Source organism: Hyalella azteca, unplaced genomic scaffold (assembly GCF_000764305.2).
Source record: "Hyalella azteca isolate HAZT.00-mixed unplaced genomic scaffold, Hazt_2.0.2 contig11770, whole genome shotgun sequence".
Taxonomy (NCBI): domain Eukaryota; kingdom Metazoa; phylum Arthropoda; class Malacostraca; order Amphipoda; family Hyalellidae; genus Hyalella; species Hyalella azteca.
Window position 1 is genome coordinate 121,261 of NW_025941755.1, and position 18,777 is coordinate 140,037.

Below are 18,777 nucleotides of genomic sequence, written 5' to 3' on the forward strand. Positions count from 1 at the left end.
GACAGGCTTATCGTTAGGCCGCTTCAACTAGGGTCACAGTAGGGTGGCCCAGTGGTTAAAGTTCTATAGTACCAAGATTGGAGCAGTGAGGTGCGGGCTCCATCCCAGATACCTGTGCGCCAGCTTCTGGTCAGAATTGGCGAGGAGGCCGGGCGGGTAAGCACAGCAGAATTGTAGCAGCGAGTTGCGTGTTCGAGACCGCAGTGAACTGTGGATATTCTGCAATGTTAAGAATCGACGACAGGCCTACGGCCTAATAAACGTTGAAACTGCTATTTCTATTGTTATTAGATGCCTTCACCTTCCACTGCTGCCATTTTAACAGAACATATTATTTTAGCAAAATTGAAGCAGTGAGTTGGGTGTTTGAGACCTGCAACAAGCTATGAATATTTTTGCGGTGCTAAGAATTGGCAACATGCATGTCTGACGTTCTAATGAACGCTGACACCGATATACATCTTTTACATTAATTCATATCTCTTTTATGCTTTTACATCTCGGCGTTATAAATTCGACATTCGGTACATCACTCTAATGTTGGTTTGTCTTGTGCATATTTCTAATGCTAAAGTTATCTTTATTCAGAGAATAGAGCCAAGGACCCATCCATGCTTTGTAACGATCGTGACAGAAATGACCTGGAAAACTGCTTGCTGATATACAAAGCTACTAGACAAAGCTATGCCTACCCCTTACGGACCAGGCAATAAATACAGCAGCTATCACAAATCAATGGTCAGTTTTGGAAAAATCAGGTTCAAACACACAGAGTGTGTGTGCAGGGCTGAAATAAGATGAATCAATCACTTATTCAATGTAAATCACAACTCCGCACTCCACATCAACACTTTGCACTTGCTAGTTAATTGTGCTAAGAGCAGCAATGACCGCATTGACTTGTGATCCCTTGTGAATCAAGTTACGAAAAGTACAAGAATCCTCAACAGGCCATGGGCCTATTTCTTCAGTGCCGACATTTTTCTATATAACAGTTACACTTCGTACATCGCGTTCACGCTTGCATTCACGTCATATTTGCTTCTCGAGCAATACGACGATTGAGTGGGTCAACGAACATGAACGTTGCTCCTGGTCCAGTAGCTTCTGTTCGATCGTGCGTCTGGCTTCCGTATTTTCTTCTTGGCTTCGAACTTCGCGCGGATTTCGCTTTGCTGATTGCGCTGCGGAATTCGTCTTGAATTCATTATCAATTTTGTGCATCTTGCGGAATTAGTGCCAATTTTTCGCAGCCTAAGCCCTCTACGGAATTCATTAACAGGCGAACTAATCCATCTGAAGTCGCGTTTTTTCCACTTAGGCCTAATACCTATTAAGTTTAACTCTATTTCCATTGAAAGACAAAATTGGGAAGATAGTCCAGGATGGTAATTTTCCTACTGGTTTCTGAAATTGGTAATACTTTAGATTAAGTGCATAAAAAGGGTGTTTTTTTAATTATACGTTTTTTTTGGGTGTAGATTAAGAATCTGAAATCCGTTTTTGGCGGTTGGCATCGGAAATTTTTAATCGAACCTGTTCCTAACTGGACCTAACCTGCGAGGTTTGTTAGGCTTGATACAAAAAACAGTAAACAAAATGGAACTTTTATTTCAGAGATGACTGGTCCAAATCTTGAGAAAGCAGACGTATTCACAAAAATCGAGAATTGAACCAAGTCGCGAAAAGTGACGCTTGGCAGCGGTTCCAATACAGTTTATCGCCGCTGCGCCGACAAATAAACCCGGCCCAACATAACTGTAGAAGCAAGAAATATCTCATAAATTTAACAATTCTGCAATCCAGTAGTAGTATTCCAGTGTCGCAATGAGTTTCAATCTAATACATTCATATAAGCAAATCATTACAAGTATTACACACCGTGATGTACGAAAGGCTCTTTCTATCGCAAACAGTGACGCTGAAAGTCACCCAAAATAGAATGAATGTTGTTCCCCATCGGATACGCAGTTATTCTATCGAATAGAAAGAATAGATAGCCGTTAGATAGTTGGTTATCAAATCATAAGTTTTATGAACATAAATGTAAGACGGAATATGTCACTATAACAGCCTTGGACCCACCTTAAAATCTTTAGCCACCAAGCGGTTAAGCTGCAACTTTAAGAGGCATGTAAATAGGCCATGTAAGGGGAAATTATGACAGTAGAAAGGGAGGACAGACTCCAATAATTAACTAGCAAGTTGAGCTTAGGAAAGCATTAAGCCTTCCCAAAAGATTAGGAACAAATATTTATCTTAAGTAAAAAGCCGAAGCTCAAAAGTTAAAGTGGTCATACCACAAGAAAAGGCAAAGCCCAAATTCAACACTGGAGTCGGTCCTATCCTAATCAAAGAAAGCACGAACATGCATAATAAACGAAAATAAATAAAATGAAAAACAAAGAGTGATCACTCAAAATAATAAATAGCAAGTAGGAAGGAATGGCTTTATACACTCCTAACGGAGCAACATTAATGTGATGTTTTCACCACCAAGTCTTACAGCCAACTACTTCTATTTACAAACCCAAGCCTAACGATAGGCATGGAGAAAAAGAACAAATTTAGATCCTAAGGAATGTGGAAATTTCTAACAGGTTTTCGTTGATTGTGTCCGAGGTTGCGCTCAAGACATTGAACTCATTATATTAAGCTCTACCTGAGGATCGGGTTTCGTTGACTAAGGTAGTGAGGGATAAGTAAGACACATAAGTCCAGATAACGTATCTTGTCTACGGGGTGCTTATACAGAGTTACGATACAGAGGTATAAGCTACGGCATTGACCGTAAGGTCGGAGAACTCTAGCTACATGCTACATCGCGGAGTGCTCATCAGCTACTGAGGGCTTTGCTTAAGGTTGCTAGACCTTTTATAACGTTCGTTTCCGCCCACTACTGCCGTCTTGATCATGTGATCTATCACTTGTCTATCAGGTGTTGACTCGTCCTCAATCTCTATCAGGTCAAGTGAATTGATACCGGATAATTGGCTAGGTTTTTCCAGCTGGACGGACTCTAAACATAGAAAAAACCTAGCCGATCAACAAAAACCTTGCAGGTTAGGTCCAGTTAGGAACAGGTTCCATTGAAAATTTCAGATGCTGACCACCAAAAATCGATTTCAGATTCTTAATGTACACCACAAAAAAATATATAATTAAAAAAACACCCTTTTTTGGATGCACCTAAGCTAACCTAAAGTAATACCCTGAAATTTTTTATGGCTACAAGTACAACATGAGAAGATTTTAATACATTTGGAATCTTGCAGCCAAATTGTACACTTTTGTTAACAATTGAATACCAGGTAGGGTAAACGCGGTATATTCCGACATCGTGGGTAATTCCAACACTTCTTGACTTTTTTCCTTTATATTAACTTTAAGCTTTTTCTTAGTTCCATGCATTCGTTGATGGTTGAAATAGTGACATCATACTTTTGCGCGCGCCATACTATTGCCAAAACACTAGGTCTGGGCTGTCTAGTGGGAAAATGTTGAGATCCAAAGAGACAGTGCTCGTCACCCAGTTAGAACATCGAAAAAGGTGTCAAAGTTGATAGTTGACCATGCCCAACCAAATAGTGATAAACTGTTTGTGTAGAAAGAATATTATGGTTTGAGACTTTAAAATACGTCTGTGAATATATTAGGAATCCTTTAAGTATACTTGTATTTGCTAATTTCAAGTGGTAAAAAAATTAATAGATGATTAAGTTAAAAGGTGGTTTTAGACACATAAAAACTAGTTCTGACACAGCTTGGAATTAGACACTTACAGCTCGTTCCAAGCCATGTGCAAAAATTTAAATTTTTTTAATTAAAAGCTTAATAGCTCTTAATTAAAAGCCTAATTAAGTAGTGTTCCATATTCAATAGTGTTCTAAGCTTCTAATTCCAAGCTGTGTTGTATTCCAATACAGCTCACAAAGCGAGCGGAAGTTGAACACAAGAGGCATTACGAATTAGTAGAGTTTGGAGCGCGGCCGGAATTAATCTTACAAAATGCCGACTTTAGTCACACACAGTGTTGGAATATATGGATTTGGTAGGTTTGCATTCTAAAGGCTTAAAATAAATATGGCAACATTTTGTGACGTGTCATTGTTGCTGGCGCGTAGTGTGGTGCTTTGAGAGTGACGTAAAGCAAACAGAACTCGAGTTGTGCGTACAGTGTATTTTTTATAGCCATTCATTATTTGCTACTTCCTTAAAGTGTCGGAATATACTGCGTTTACCCTAATTGATCTGGCAGCAAGGACTTCAGGAAAAGTCACACCTTTTTTTTTTAATATTGTAGCTCTAATATCATATATTTTCAGTAGGTATGAAATCTCGCAGCTCTAATGTCATGTATTTTTGTTTTATTGTAAATATTATGGTTTAATCACTTTTCAAACATGTCATTCCATAGAATTTTCAACTTCTGCAATGATGCAATCTGCAGTACTTCAGTGCTCCCACCAAAATATCCTGCAGAATGTAATGATAACAAGTTAACCCAAAACACTAAGTTGAAGATTGCATAGCATGAAGATCTTGCCAAATGTCTTGGCAAGATCTTCAGAAGGCGTAAATTTTGCTGCCAATGCGTCGCCAAAGATCTTGCGATATTCACCCACTTTCTGCACAGTGGTGACATTACAGACACTGATGAACTCAGTCAACAAAGTTGTGAGGAATGATCGGCAAGTGATGGTTGATGAAGAGGTTGAACATTTCCGTAATGTTTCTCAAACAATTATTCATGAAATTGTGAAAAATCATCTGCAATTCTGCATGATGCAAAAATTTGTGCGAGGTGGGTCCCTTGCATGCTTACTGATGTACCTATACAAAATCAAGCATATGGCTGCAGCACTGACTTTTTGGAATGTTATTCTGTTGAAGGAAACTCTTGACTCGCATAGTCACTGGTGATGAAACTTGGGTTTTGTATGCATCGTTGCATCCCCAACAAGTAAATGACAGTCAATGAAGTGGCATCATCTGCATCCACCAAACAAACCAAAAAAATTCAATATGATACTGTCTACCTGGAAACTCATGGCTACTGTTTTCTGGGATTGGCAAGGTGTACTGCTCATCGATTTCATGACCCGTGGAGACACAATCAATGCCAATGCATATTGTGCAACATTAAAAAAATTACGGCAAGCAATTCAATCAACAGCAAGGTCTGTTGTCTCCTGGCATCATTCTCTTGCACAATAATGCCAGGCTGCATACAGCTTGGATAACACAACAACTTCTCCAAAAAATTTGAGTGGGAAATTTTCGACCATCTACCTTGCTGTCCAGACTTGGCTCCTTCAGATTTTCATCTATTTACAAAACTCAAGGACTTTGTGGCAGGGACAAAGCTTCCAAACCAAAAAATACTGAAAGAACGCATGACTGCGTATCTCGATACACTGGCAGCAGAGGTATAGGACACTGGTATACAAAAACTCATGACACGATACCGTACAACAAATGCTTAAATTTGTCCGGAGATTATGTAGAGAAGTAGTGTAGTACATGTTCATTTCAATAAACATGTTTACATTTGTTAATATTTACTTCCTTTTGTTCAATTCCCAAATGGGTACTACCAAAACTCAAGGACTTTGTGGCAGGGACAAAGTTTCAAAATGGCGAAGAACTGAAAGGACACGTGACTGCGTAGCTCAAACACTGGCGGCAGAGTTACTATATGACACTGGTATACAAAACCTCATGACAAGATACAACAAATGCTTAAATTTGTCTGGAGATTATGTAGAGAAGTAGTGTAGGTAATACATGTTCTTTTCAATAAACATGTTTACATTTGTTGATATTCACTTCCTTTTGTTCAATTCCCAAATGGGTCCTACTTTCTGGATGCCCTTGTAAGTTCGTGGCTCATTTATGGCTCTTTATGGCCAGGGCTGGAAAAGACCTATTTTTTCTGAAATATTGCAGCTCTAATATCATAGAATTTCAGTAGGTGTGAAATCTTGTGGCTCTAATATGTATTTTTGTTTGATTGGAAAAATTGCAGCGTGCACTTTTCAAACATGTCATTTCATAAAATTTTCAACTTCCGCAATGATGGCGCAATCCGCATTACTTCAATGTTCCTGGCTAAATATCCTGCAGAATGTAATAACAATAAGTCAACACCAAACGTCTCCTTGAAAATTGCATAGCTGTGGTCATGTCAGAGCTGTCAGACTGCATTCTCATGTGTTCATTCACCACTTAAGTAAAAAAAAAAATATTCGGTTTGCTGTTCAACTGTTTTAGGGTAAAATTAGAGATTTTGGGTAACATGTGAATGGACTATGTAAATAAGTTCAAGGCTTGTAAATGGCTATTCATGGCCAAGATATAGAATTCACAGCTTGAAGAAATGGAATCAAGGCTCAAAGAAATGGAATCACTGCTGGCAAATCCATAAAACCACTGCTTGAAAAATTCAGTTGCAGCTTGCCAAGTAGATATATTCCATGCCTGTAATATGACCAATGAGCCAAGATATGGAATTCATGGCTCAAAGAAATGGAATCATGGCTTGCATATTCTTAAAACCATGGCCTGAAATATCCAGTTGCAGTTCAGATAATAGATATTTCCCTTGCTAGATTGTGGCCCTAAAGCAAATGTAGATGTTTTCCACACTTGGATACCAGTGCTACTCACTGGCAGTCATAGCCTCATAGGAGAGATAGGAATGTGTAATTTTTCATTCTCCAGTCCCTGTAAAATATCACCCGTTAGAGTATAACATAACTTATTATAACATAGTATTTTTAGTGCTGAAGAATAGGCCTGTTGTCAGTGGTGTGGCCTGTATTTACAGTCATTATGTTGCCATGGCCTAATTTTTTCAGCAAAAATTAAGAAAAAAGGAATAGATTTTTGCCTGCAATTGCTGTAAAAGTATACTCTTTTATAATAACCCATGAAACTCTACTTTTTAACAGCAATTTATTTGGAAACTATGGCCTAATATTAGGAATTATGTGCCAAACTGGAAAAGTGGCAGAAGCCACTTGTAAATAAAAGAAAATCTCCATACTTGCACTGGTTTTTGAGCTGGTCTTCAAAAACATTTTCATGGAACGTATGGTGAATTTTTTTGGCAGTGACTTTGCTTTTGAATTCTCAGTTAATAAACAATTATTGCAATCAAATTATCTCAATCCTTATGTTTGTGCAATTGCTCCCTTGGCTTTATAACCTGAAGATGTGAAATAAAATTGAATGAAATCTTGGCATGAATATAGTTGCAAAAATTTTTAGATATAATTATGTTTGTAATACTGATTATCATGGCTATTTTGTATTTGTACTGTTATTATTTTTTTTGTTCTGGATGGCAGTAAAGATTATTTTAGAAATAATGATTATTCTATTTGCAGGTGTGCCAACGATTTAATGCAGTCTGCCAAAATCTTCTCAACAGAGGCTTTGCCCAAGCTGTACACTTCCATGCAAAATGCTTCAAGGAGGTTAGTGCTTGATTGACGTAATAATTCATGGTAATTGATTGTTTAAAATTTCTATGAGTGTCAACTACTTGCTTTTACTTTTGAAATGCATTCATGGAATACTCATTAGTGTGAGGCTTTGTTATGGAGATGTTCTTATTTCTTGCTATTCATGAAAAGTGATGTATATATTGCTGCTCTTGGGACACATGTTAAAATTTGTCATGAATTGCTTTGTCACATACATACAAGTAGATTATGTTGATGAAGAGCATGTCATTTCGGTGCATTCTGGTTTTGAGAATTGTAAAACTTTTCTTTCAAAACGGGTGTGTGTATAAATAAACTTGCCTTGTTTTGCCAAGTTAACCACTGAAGTTACTTTCTTGCCATTCAAAGATTACTTATTTGTCAATTTGTTTGTAGAAGCGATCAGGGGTTTCACAGATTTGCAGTCAGGTGTTTCAAGCCTCAAGAATTGTAATATAATGTTGTTACTTTTCACCCTGACTTTAATGTACGGTATTTTAACCATGATCAAAATCTATATACAATGGTTTCCTCCTTGGTTTTCACAAAATTAAGAATGCATCTTTTGCTAACTGTTGCAGGTCAAGAGCCAGTTGCCGCGTCGGGAATCTAAGCGTTCGAATCACCCACTGGCTCACCACAACAACATCCTGAATGCCATTGAAACGCGTCTCTCCCTCCTCAAGATGACGTACTGTAAATACGTCCAGTACAATGTCTGCTGCTTCATCCCTGGCAAAGTTAGTTCATTACAATTCTGTTAAAACTTTTATCGTCCGTCATTTTAATTTTAGAACTAATAAGAGGTTGAATTATCGGTTGCTGTGGTTTTGTTGACAAAAATTGTCTGATAGATCACATAAAAAATTATATCTACTGCATGTTTGTGACAGATCTTGAATTGTTTTTCATTATTTATTTCTGCCCAAGGTAATAGACGAGCTGTTTCGTGTACTCAACCTGGTGAATGGAACTCAAGGGAGTCCCATCCCACACGAGATCCTGACCGAATTGCGCGATATCTCGAGCATGGCCATGGACTATTTCGAGGAGAAGATTGTGCCAAACTTGCAGAAGACTTTATCTTCTCAGAAGCAACTCTCAGCATGCTCCTCTTCTGTGGTTCCTGATGCCCAAAGCTCTCACCGTAGCGGACATGCAAGCAGTTCTCCGTGTGGGGAGGCTGGTAGCAGTCAGGACGGTGTAGACAGGTCCAGTCTCAGCTCTTACATCACGGGCGGTGGATCATACTTCTCGTTCACGGACAACCTCCTGGATCTGGAGATGCGGTCTGCCTTTGACATTCTGACTGCTCCGAGCCGCAGTGAGTGGGTTTTTTAATTGTCAAATCTGTTCATAGTAGCCATTATATATTTAAGATCTCATCACTTCATCGATTATGATTAGATTCCATGCGGAGTGTCATGGTCAAGTACCTTTTTTGTAGATTCTAATTCTATTACTATTATATAGGTATACTGTTTAATTGACTAAATTGTGGTCCATCTGAAACTAAGAATATTACAATCTAGGACAAATATTTGCTGGAAAAAAGCTGGCCAGTAATGGCGGCGGCTAGTCAAGTGCTTGTAAGATTTGCTTATTTAAATGCCTATCCTTGGAGATTATTTCGCAACACATCTTCCTGTCTCTATTTAATGTGGACGTCATTAGAATGAAAATGTTGCATTTGCTTGATGATAAATAGAGTTGGTATAACTGAACGTATGAAGATGGTGAGAAATACCGTAGTTATGAATATAGATTGAATTTAGTAGGACATTAGCTTTTAATTATTGATTATCATACTTCCGCCCATTTAAATATGTTATTGCTGCTCTGACTGCAACCAACGTGTTTGATGAATTTTATTTGCCATTAATTTAAACAAGCTTTTATTATTTTGCCTTTGTTGAACCTTTCATACTGTTTGCATGTGCTTAGTGATAATTGAACAGGGAGCGTAAAACTTAGTGCAGGGGAGCTATTTCCGTAGACATCAAGATTTATAGTCAAAAGTCGGATTTTGAATTCCCAAGTACAAAAAATTAAAAATTATTACGTTCGTCAGGTTAGGTTGTCTAGTAGCCACGTGAGTTTGCGCACACCACGCAACATCAACACCACTTGCATATGATACATCAAAAACCCAGATCTTGTCTACCGCTTACAAACCACTTTCATTTTTCAATGAGAATTTTTTTCAAATTATAACAAAAACACAACAGGGCTTAACAAGCACCTAACCGACTGCCGCTTACCGTTGAGAAGCACTTGTATTTGTATTAATCTGCATAGTCGCACTCTAACCCATCCTATAAAACCATATGCCCTGGCTTCCCCAGAATTCAGAAGGCAGCTTTGACTATTGCCCAAATTTCAAATGCACTAGGAAACACAAGTGGTAAATTCATCATAAGCGCTCAACATCGACCTAAGTTTTCCGTTTTAGCTGACAGCGCCTCTAACATAGTTTCAAATTTATATTTGAGAGTTTGATAAGGTTGAAATAACTGTCTATATGTGCTTATGTAAACAATTGAAATGATAGCATTGAATGGAATGTCCCTCAGATGCAGAGCCTGCAGGGTTCAACAGCGGCTCCATGATGCTGGTGCCGGTGCCGGCCGAGACCCTGAAGGCCCTCGTGGCAGCTCTTAAGGAGACCAAGGCCAAAAAGAACAAACTCGAACGCTCCCTCTCGCTCCTCCAGACCAAAGTAATTACCATCTACTAAAATTCTACTTGTCTTCAAGTTAGTTATATTATTAGTTTCTCTTTCCGCAGTGATACAATTCTTACCTTGTAGTTACTGGTTATACTCAAGCTTCCTAATAACTTGTTGAACCAACCACAGTCAGACTGCTAACACTGAAACTGTACCATGTAGCGTGGTCAACGTTTACAAGTACCTTATTTATGATGTTTCTCAACTCCCATTCAGGACGACAAATTTCCGCTGTTCTACTTAAATCACAGAAGTTTCAGTACTGTACCATTCCCCTGCTCTAACACGATGCGTTATGCATGTACAATCTGTACAGTAGGCAGATGGCGCCTGTTGGTACATTGCTCTGACGTGTGCAGGTGGTGGAGGTACATTGCTCTGACGTGTGCAGGTGGTGGAGGTACACTGCTCTGACGTGTCCAGGTGGTGGAGGTACATTGCTCTGACGTGTGCAGGTTGTGGAGGTGAGCAGGAAGCTGCGGGATCAGGAACGCACCATCTCTGAGCAGTCGCGGCTGCTGACCGAACACTGCGTCCGCTTCACGCATCACAACGCGCGCATCAACGAGGTAACATTACAACAAACGCACCTGCTTGTTCTGCTGGGCTCAATATAGCCTGCCGTCAACCATAATACCCTCATTCTCATTTACATCCTTGGTGCAAGAAACGCGGTTCATAAAGCTTCAATTCTATTCTAAGTACCGAAACTAAATACATTAATATTTTTCGGTCTTTTTATTTAGTATGAAAAAATTTATGTTCATGCCTTTGCTTGTGCATTCCAAGTTCTGATATTCATGGGTTCAAGGATAATCCTCTATGCACCAGATTCGCGAGCAAAAACGGGTTAGTGTAGAATAATGAAATTATAAGCAACCAACGAGAAAACTAATTGATCATCATTTTTTCCACGTTTTCGTATTGCCACGTTTTCCAATTTTGCGCCTAAATTTGGTATAATTGACAAATGTCAAACAAGTATTGAAGTACAATGAAGAAAATATTAAAAAAACTCTTGTTTGCCCCTCATTTCGTCATTGATTAAAAGTGCCAGTCTTGAAACATAGTGTATAATTGTATGTGCTTGAAATTTAAGACGATATCATTTCCTAGATCGTAAACTGCAGCGTGCGAGCTGAGGTTTTGGATTTGGAGGCGGCCAGCGCCTCGCTGCTGGGCTTGCGCGACAGCAGCTCTCCGGAAGAATCTCTGTGTGGGGACGACGATTTAAATCCTCTACATGGGAAAAAAGTCCATTGCGATGAGGGTTCCTTGGCAGACAATCCTCAAAAGGATACCAGCCTAGTGGAGAACAAGTCGGGCACCTCTAGCATCAAGAGGGACAGAAGCGCAGGCGTCGAGGATCTGTTTGGAGCATTCGATGAGGAGAACATGAAGAAGAAACCCAGAACATTAAACTATCAACCATCGGGAGGCAGCAAACATCACCGAGAAATAGAAGACCTTGGGCCTGGTCACCTGCAGGCGGGACCTTCTAATGCCGGAGAGAGAAATTTCTCTCAAAATGCCGCCGAATCTGAAGGCAATCTAGGGGAGGGCGAAAAACGGAATTCTAATCATTTCGATCGTAGAAATATCATAGAAGACCTTCCTATTGCCTCAACGAGCAAACAATATCTTGAAACCAAAATGAGTATAGACGACAAAATTATTACTAAGCAACAATTCGAGGCTGTTGAGGATTCAGATGTTGATGGTATCTCATGTGGCGAGAAAGCTCCCCACGAATCGATCCTTGTTGAAACTAACTATAAACGTATGGACTCAGATATTTCAAGCAGCTCTGCAAACTTTTCCTTTGGTGGAGCCAGTATTCCCAAAGATGAATCGCAAAGCAACTCGAGTGTGCCCACGTCCACCGCTCTTAATACCGCCGCATGTGACACCGAACAAATTTCTAGTCAATCCACTGACAAAAAAGCTTTCCTTTGCAAAGCCTCGAATGCCGCCCTTCCATCTACCTCTAGTTCACTAGTTCATGATGGTACATCTCCTGCATCTTCTTCGTTTTTATGTATGTCTACGATCTCAACATCTACCTCATCGCGGCGAGATGCGTCAAGACCTTCTTCTTTACCTGCGTCCTGCAAACTCCTGCGGGCGGGCCACAGCCGAAGAAACGATCGTTGTTCTGGACTCCTGAGAAAAGAAGCTCAGAGGCGCAGAGGTTGTCTTTCATCAGACACGGGACCTCGGCGACAAGTGGCGCTACTGAAGCAGATCTTGAAGCAGCAGCGAAGCCTCAAGAGACTCAACGCGTCATTTAACTCGTCTAGGACAAGTGTGAACTTCGATGGACCATCTTACTCCACAACTCGTGTAAGTTTTCTTGAACATCGTCTAATGATAGGGATTTACACTCCTCATTTATTTGGCTGAGGTGATGTCGTTTTTCATGATTGGATGTAGGTGAACCAAATTAGCTGCTAGTAAATTGTTAATTACAACACACAGCAAAGGTTGCATTGATTGTTAAGATATTGAGGATTGCTCTACTTCCAATACATTAAATAGTTCAACTAATTTACAAGAGAAACATCTATAATATTGCCAGCGTGTAATAGTGATAACTATTTGCAATATTCATCACACTACCGACATAGGCTCCATTTCACGGAATATCCAGAATCTAATTCAGCCCTTTGTGGCTTCATCCTTTTTTGCATATAACAATTACATACGGTATTCTCCGCTTCAAATTGTGATTTGATAAGGAATAACTGATTTGGTGGATGAGAAATGTTGGAATTTTCAATTCAACCAATCAAGTCACATTTTCCAGCTCGGCTCTAGTGGCTGACTGCTGGTCGATGAGTTTGGTTGGTTTACTTGAGGATTCCTTTTATCATAGCTTGCCTTCGATATTCGTTCGTATGTTTTCATAATACCATTTTTTCAGACGCCTTTGGTAATGCAGCCTCCCATTCTTCGAACGCCCGACGGCAGAATTATCCTCATCAGAGACACGCAGAAGACACCAAATCTTATGGAAACTTCCGCATCTCCTCGTAGCGAAGATGCGAGCTTCCGCGACGCCCCTGGAGACCTGCAGTCGCAGGAGCAGGCCTGTGCCCTGCCAGCCTACGCTCCTTCTGGCACATGTTCAAGTGGGACGCCCAACGACACTCCTAGAACCCCGAGAAAAGGATTTTTCTCCGGCTTAGGAAATCCAAGTTGTGGCAGTTCCAAGGACCTAAGCGCCAGAGGTTCTACGCGAGCACTCATGTCTCGAGATTCTCTAGGCTCTCCTCTGCATCTTTCTTCACCTAGTTTAGTGCGATCTGCTTCATTAGTCAACAGTCCTTCATCTAGTCTTGCGTCAGCCAACAGCTGCTCGACTCCTTATTCCTCCAGCCTCCTAAGCTCTTCACTCCGTTCATCGAATTTAGCGTCACCACCGGCTCGAAATTTGTTGTCATCTTCTCATCAATCTTCGAATAAGATGCCAGACAGTGCCTTGTGTCGTGAGCTGGGCGCGGCGGTGCAGGCGAGTCTGGAGTTGCGTCGCCTGCGCCTGCGTCGACTCTTGACTCGCTTGCGTGAACAACCAACGCGAAGCGGTCGCCTTGCATCACCACGCATCAGTAACAAACTGCCGGGTCTAAATCTCGTGGATGATGCGGCACTTGCCGGAGAACTTCAAAGAGATGAAGGAAACGGTGAAAATCTCCCGAGTGATCGAGAACCTAGTCTAGAAGCGCTGGACGCTAAAGAAAAGAGTCAATCACCCTAGAGCAATTATGATTTTGCTGATAGCTTCTCTGCAGCGATGAACGGCGTCACAAATTTTTGAACTGCTGAAGAAAGCAGCATTAGAAAGACGTCGTCGCGAGACTGAGGCAAGCGTGCAAATGTTGACACTTTCAAGGAACATATTTAAATGGCAGAAATCTGGGCATTTGAATGAAACGTTCTACAGGCTTAGAGTGACGCTAAAATGAGAATGTCAATGCATAGACATTCATATTAAGACGGCGCACAAGGCTCCCTTGTATTTTCCTCTAGCTACAATCATGGAACATAGTTGAGCGACCACCAAAAATTTGATGGATGCTAATGAGCGCGCTTATTATTAGGGGGATGTAAATATAAACTTCAATACCCCTTGCAGGTAAGTTATAATGCTATGAATGTTGACAAGAGCGTTAAGTTTCAGAAAATATGTGTTGAGTGTGACGCTAATGTGACCCAGATTTATGCTACTTCAATGATACGTTGCTTGAAAATGTATAAAACAGCACTGCTTGCACTAGTCGCGCGACATCGTCTTTCTAATGCTTAGCTTTCTTCTGCTTTATCGCACGTGCTCTCGATTTGCTTAATTCACGTAATAATTATTTAATCAAATCTTTTTGTTTGGGAATCAATCTTCGCAAAGAATTAAATTTGTTTGAGGTAATTGCATCAGTTTTGAAAAGGCAGATGTTTCTTCTATATGTCAGAAAAGCGAGGGCGTGCAAGCTTTCTTACTTACGAGTGAATATTTTCTGACGCCGCTGTCGAGAAAAAGGTTTCCTCTTCACGAATCTCTTGGCAACTCGAGTGTCACGTTCATTTTATTTACTAAGCACAACAAGTTGAGACTTTCTTATTTAGGTATAAAGTCTACAGCATAATTTCTGTCTGTACCAACCGACGACAAACGTGTTCCCCGATGTTATATTTAGATCTCTTGACAGATATTTTGCGTGCTTACATTTTCGTTGATATATCCGGAACCTCAATGTGTATGTGATTGCTTTTTGCTTTCATGTGTCTTTTTCTCATTTCTGCTTCGGATGGTGTCTGCAACCTGTTTATTAATGAAAAATGCTAAATATTTTCATCCAGAATACTGGCATTAATTTCAAATTATTCTTCTGATTTTGTTAGTGCTGGAAAAAAATTACTAGTTGTGATACTCGTCTGATTTTTAGTCCGGTTTTATCGAGTTCCGAGTACAATTTGGATCTGTCTCACTATCTTGTCGTTTATTATAATGACTGATGAAATTTGTGTTGGTCTTAACTCTTCATCTGCACCAATCCAACCAACTTGGAAAACGCAAGTGAGAAGATGTGTGAAATTGTACATTTTTTCCAGTAAGTCTTTCCCTGTAGAAGTAACCGAATTTGTATGATACCAGCGATACACAAGCAAAATATTTTCGAAAGCATGTCAACTCGTCAACTTAACTAAGTCCAGGCCATGAGTACCTGTCAAACTCGATACGTTTTTCTCTAAATAAATTGTTGGATTCCCTGGACAACGGAAGTTTCAGTTGTTTCATTGTTGAGTCAAGTCGCTCCTCCCTTGGTTGAACACATACGATTCAACCATGGCTCCACCCCAGCAACATCATGGTTGAACTATAGTGTTTCCATGTCAACTCCGCCCATGGTTGAACACCCTTGGTTCAACCATGGCTCCACCCGTCCTCGGCTGTTGCCGCTCCATACGAGCGACTGGGTTAGCTACACTTGCTATAGGGTCGGGGAGCAGGCAAATTCAGCCTCGTTCACTAATAATAATAGCGGTTTCAGCGTTTATTAAGCAGTGTGCCTGTCGCTTATTCTTAACATCGCAGAACATAAACAGCTTGTTGCGGGTCTCGAACCCCCACCTCACTGCCCCAATCTTGTCACTCTTAACTGTAACCACTGGACAGTTAAATCGGGTCGCCTGCGGAAGACCACTGCCCTGGATGTAATGGACCATCATGATTCCTGCCTTCCGGAACGTAGCCTTCAACACTTCTGAACAATCATATCTAGGCCGTGCGTCGAACCAGCCCTCGGTCGAACGTCCACTCGTCGAAGGACGATAAATTTTTTAAGAGAACTGCTATCTGAAACCTAACCTCGAATGCGGTGTACGTAAAATTACGTAATTTAACGATGCCCGGAAGTCATATTCGATCTGCGGTCTGGTGGTGCACAGCATGTTTTATGCAAGGCCGGAGGAGGACAAAGCCGAGTGGTTCACGGCTGATTGGTGGATGTCCGGAGAGATCCAAAGCGTTCGATTCAGGGCTTATTGGTGCAGAAAAATTGTGGTGCACACCTGCGCTGCCGTTTAATCACGTTTTTTTACCACGTTTTTCTTAGCTCGCTTTCGTGTCTGTGATGATCAAATCTTGCAATATATAATAACTTGAGACGTATCCTTTTACTATTCTGATTGGAGCTCGGCAATTTTTTAATTGCCGAGCTACGAATATAAGTTGTGGTTTAATATGGTACTTAATCTTGACAGGCAAATAAAATGGAAAAACACGTTTTTTTTAAATTGTGTTCTATGATGGTTTGGAGGAGGCCATACTAGCTGTAGCTGGTGGCATCGGCTGACTGGACAGACTTTGATTTGCCTCCAGCTCAATCACAGAATCAGACTCATCGACCTTGCCGCAAGCAATCTCCTTCAACAAAAAGTTTGGAATGAAATATCAACAACAGTTTAAAATACAACAAAATTTAAGTTGGAAAAAATATAATAGTTTGATCTTCAAAAAAAGAACTCGAAATATCCATGTGTATCCTTTCTAAATAACGTTAAACAAGCCCAAGTGTTTGATAACAATTCAGGAAACTGCGCAATTGTGAAGATTTCCTGGAGTTGTAGCACAAAATTTTACTGAAGGCTGAGATAATCTAAAACTAGCTTTAGTATTATTTGGAATATCTTACCAGGACTCCACTCCACAGTCTTCTAATTAGCTGACTAATCTAGACACTGCGTCCATACTCCCTTTGCGCTCCATAGGCGCCTGAACTCGTTCCGAACGCGTAATGAACTCGACTCGTACTCGTACGGTTCCCATAGAGTGCCATCGAAGCCTTAGTTAAGACTTAGGAGTAACATTTTTTACTCAATACTCAGTCATACATCGACAGGTTTACGGTGTTTGTCGGACTACTAATTAACTGCCGTGTCAGTTAGTCAGACAAATCTGGCTAAATCTTCAATTAACTAAGCTTAACTGATAACTGTCTATGGCCCTATTAGCAATAAAGGGCTAACTTGTCATTCTTCAACCCATGTTTTTGAAATGATTCTTATCGTAATCGAAAAACTTGTTTTGTATTAAATAATTAAGACAAATCTCGTCTCGTCTCGTTATGTCTCGTTTCAAATCTGTCTGTCTCGTACCGGTCGGACAAAAGCGCGTGGGCGTTAGCGTGGGTTACAGCGTGGGCCAGCCCGGCCCTGAACATGCCCTATACCAGCTCTCCCTTTAGCCACGTTTTATTACCTCAATTCGTAACCAATAATTATGAAATTTAATATATGGTTTCACATGCTTATTGCGCAGTCGCGACGATTTTTTTAATAATTTTAGCCCATCTCCTTTGCAAATAAAACGGTAAAACGGGTGCAAACGGGCAAATTCCGTCCCGTAGCCACGTTTTATTCCCTCAATTCGTAATCAATAATTATGAAATTTAATACATGGTTTCACATGCTTATTGCGCAGTCGCAACGATTTTTTTAATAATTTTAGCCCATCTCCTTTGCAAATAAAACGGTAAAACGGGTGCAAACGGGCAAATTCCGTCACGTAGCCACGTTTTATTCCATCAATTCGTAATCAATAATTATGAAATTTAATATATGCTTTCACATGCTTATTGCGCGGTCGCGACGATTTTTTTTATAATTTTAACTCATCTCCTTTGCAAATAAAACGGTAAAACGGGTGCAAACGGGCAAATTCCGTATTTTTTCTGCTGCTGCCATTTTGTGTCTTGTGCAACAGGTGAGATGTACTTGTCATTTGTTGGCACTTGGCTATCGCAACTACTTGATTTAATAATGTGAAATTAATGTAGTAGTTATCATATTTTTAACAATCAAAGTTGAATCTAGGTTGCATAGTCTATTACAAAAGTGTAATAATGTCAATGACACTTGACACACATGAGTTGCCGCTCAGCAGCAAGCATGGAAAACTTTTACCATTAGGGCTGCGACTAGAGCTTACCTGCCATTTTCGGAATTGCAAGATTTCCGCCAGATTAATTACCTACTATGTAATTATTACCAAAAATGCACAATTGGGGCGCAAGATTTCAAATGAATTAAAAATTGGTCACATTGGAGCCGCGAAATTTTAGAAACAAGCAAGAAAATTGCAATTCTGCTCTTCAGACAGGGTGCAGACATTGGGTGAATATCAAAAGATATTTGGTGATGCATCAGCAGCAAAATCTACGCCTTCTGAAGATATTGCCAACACATTTGGATTGAAATTATGACATTTTAGAAATTACTGTAAATCTGAAAGACTGCAAGGTTTCCGGTATGCCAGATGGATCAGAATGCAGTGAAGCTTGTCCAGCAACCAGTTGCAAAATGTGTGTAGGCTAAGTGTTGTTGTGGTTCCCCGGTCTCAATTTTACAAGAGACCCCAGGCTAAGTGTTGCCGTGCATGGAGAGTAAGAAAGTTAAAGTTGCTTGCATCACTTTCTTATTAAAAATTACATGGCGACAGTTCTTGAAAATGGCTGGCAACGCTTTGGCTTTGGGCTAAAAACCATATTGTGGAAAGGCTGCTTG

General features: G+C 40.2%; 1 protein-coding gene across 1 annotated transcript in view; it reads left to right on the plus strand.

Annotated features, from left to right (window-relative positions):
* Nucleotides 1-15,088, plus strand: part of LOC108664394 — a 20,134-nt gene extending 5,046 nt beyond the window's left edge. Inside the window, exons 2-8 of the mRNA XM_018150971.2 lie at nt 7,392-7,481; nt 8,072-8,230; nt 8,421-8,814; nt 10,064-10,209; nt 10,674-10,787; nt 11,335-12,561; nt 13,142-15,088. Coding sequence (XP_018006460.1) covers nt 7,392-7,481; nt 8,072-8,230; nt 8,421-8,814; nt 10,064-10,209; nt 10,674-10,787; nt 11,335-12,561; nt 13,142-13,975 — 2,964 coding nt within the window. The 3' untranslated portion in view covers nt 13,976-15,088. The remainder of the gene's footprint in view (nt 1-7,391; nt 7,482-8,071; nt 8,231-8,420; nt 8,815-10,063; nt 10,210-10,673; nt 10,788-11,334; nt 12,562-13,141) is intronic.
* Nucleotides 15,089-18,777: the final 3,689 nt, after the last annotated feature.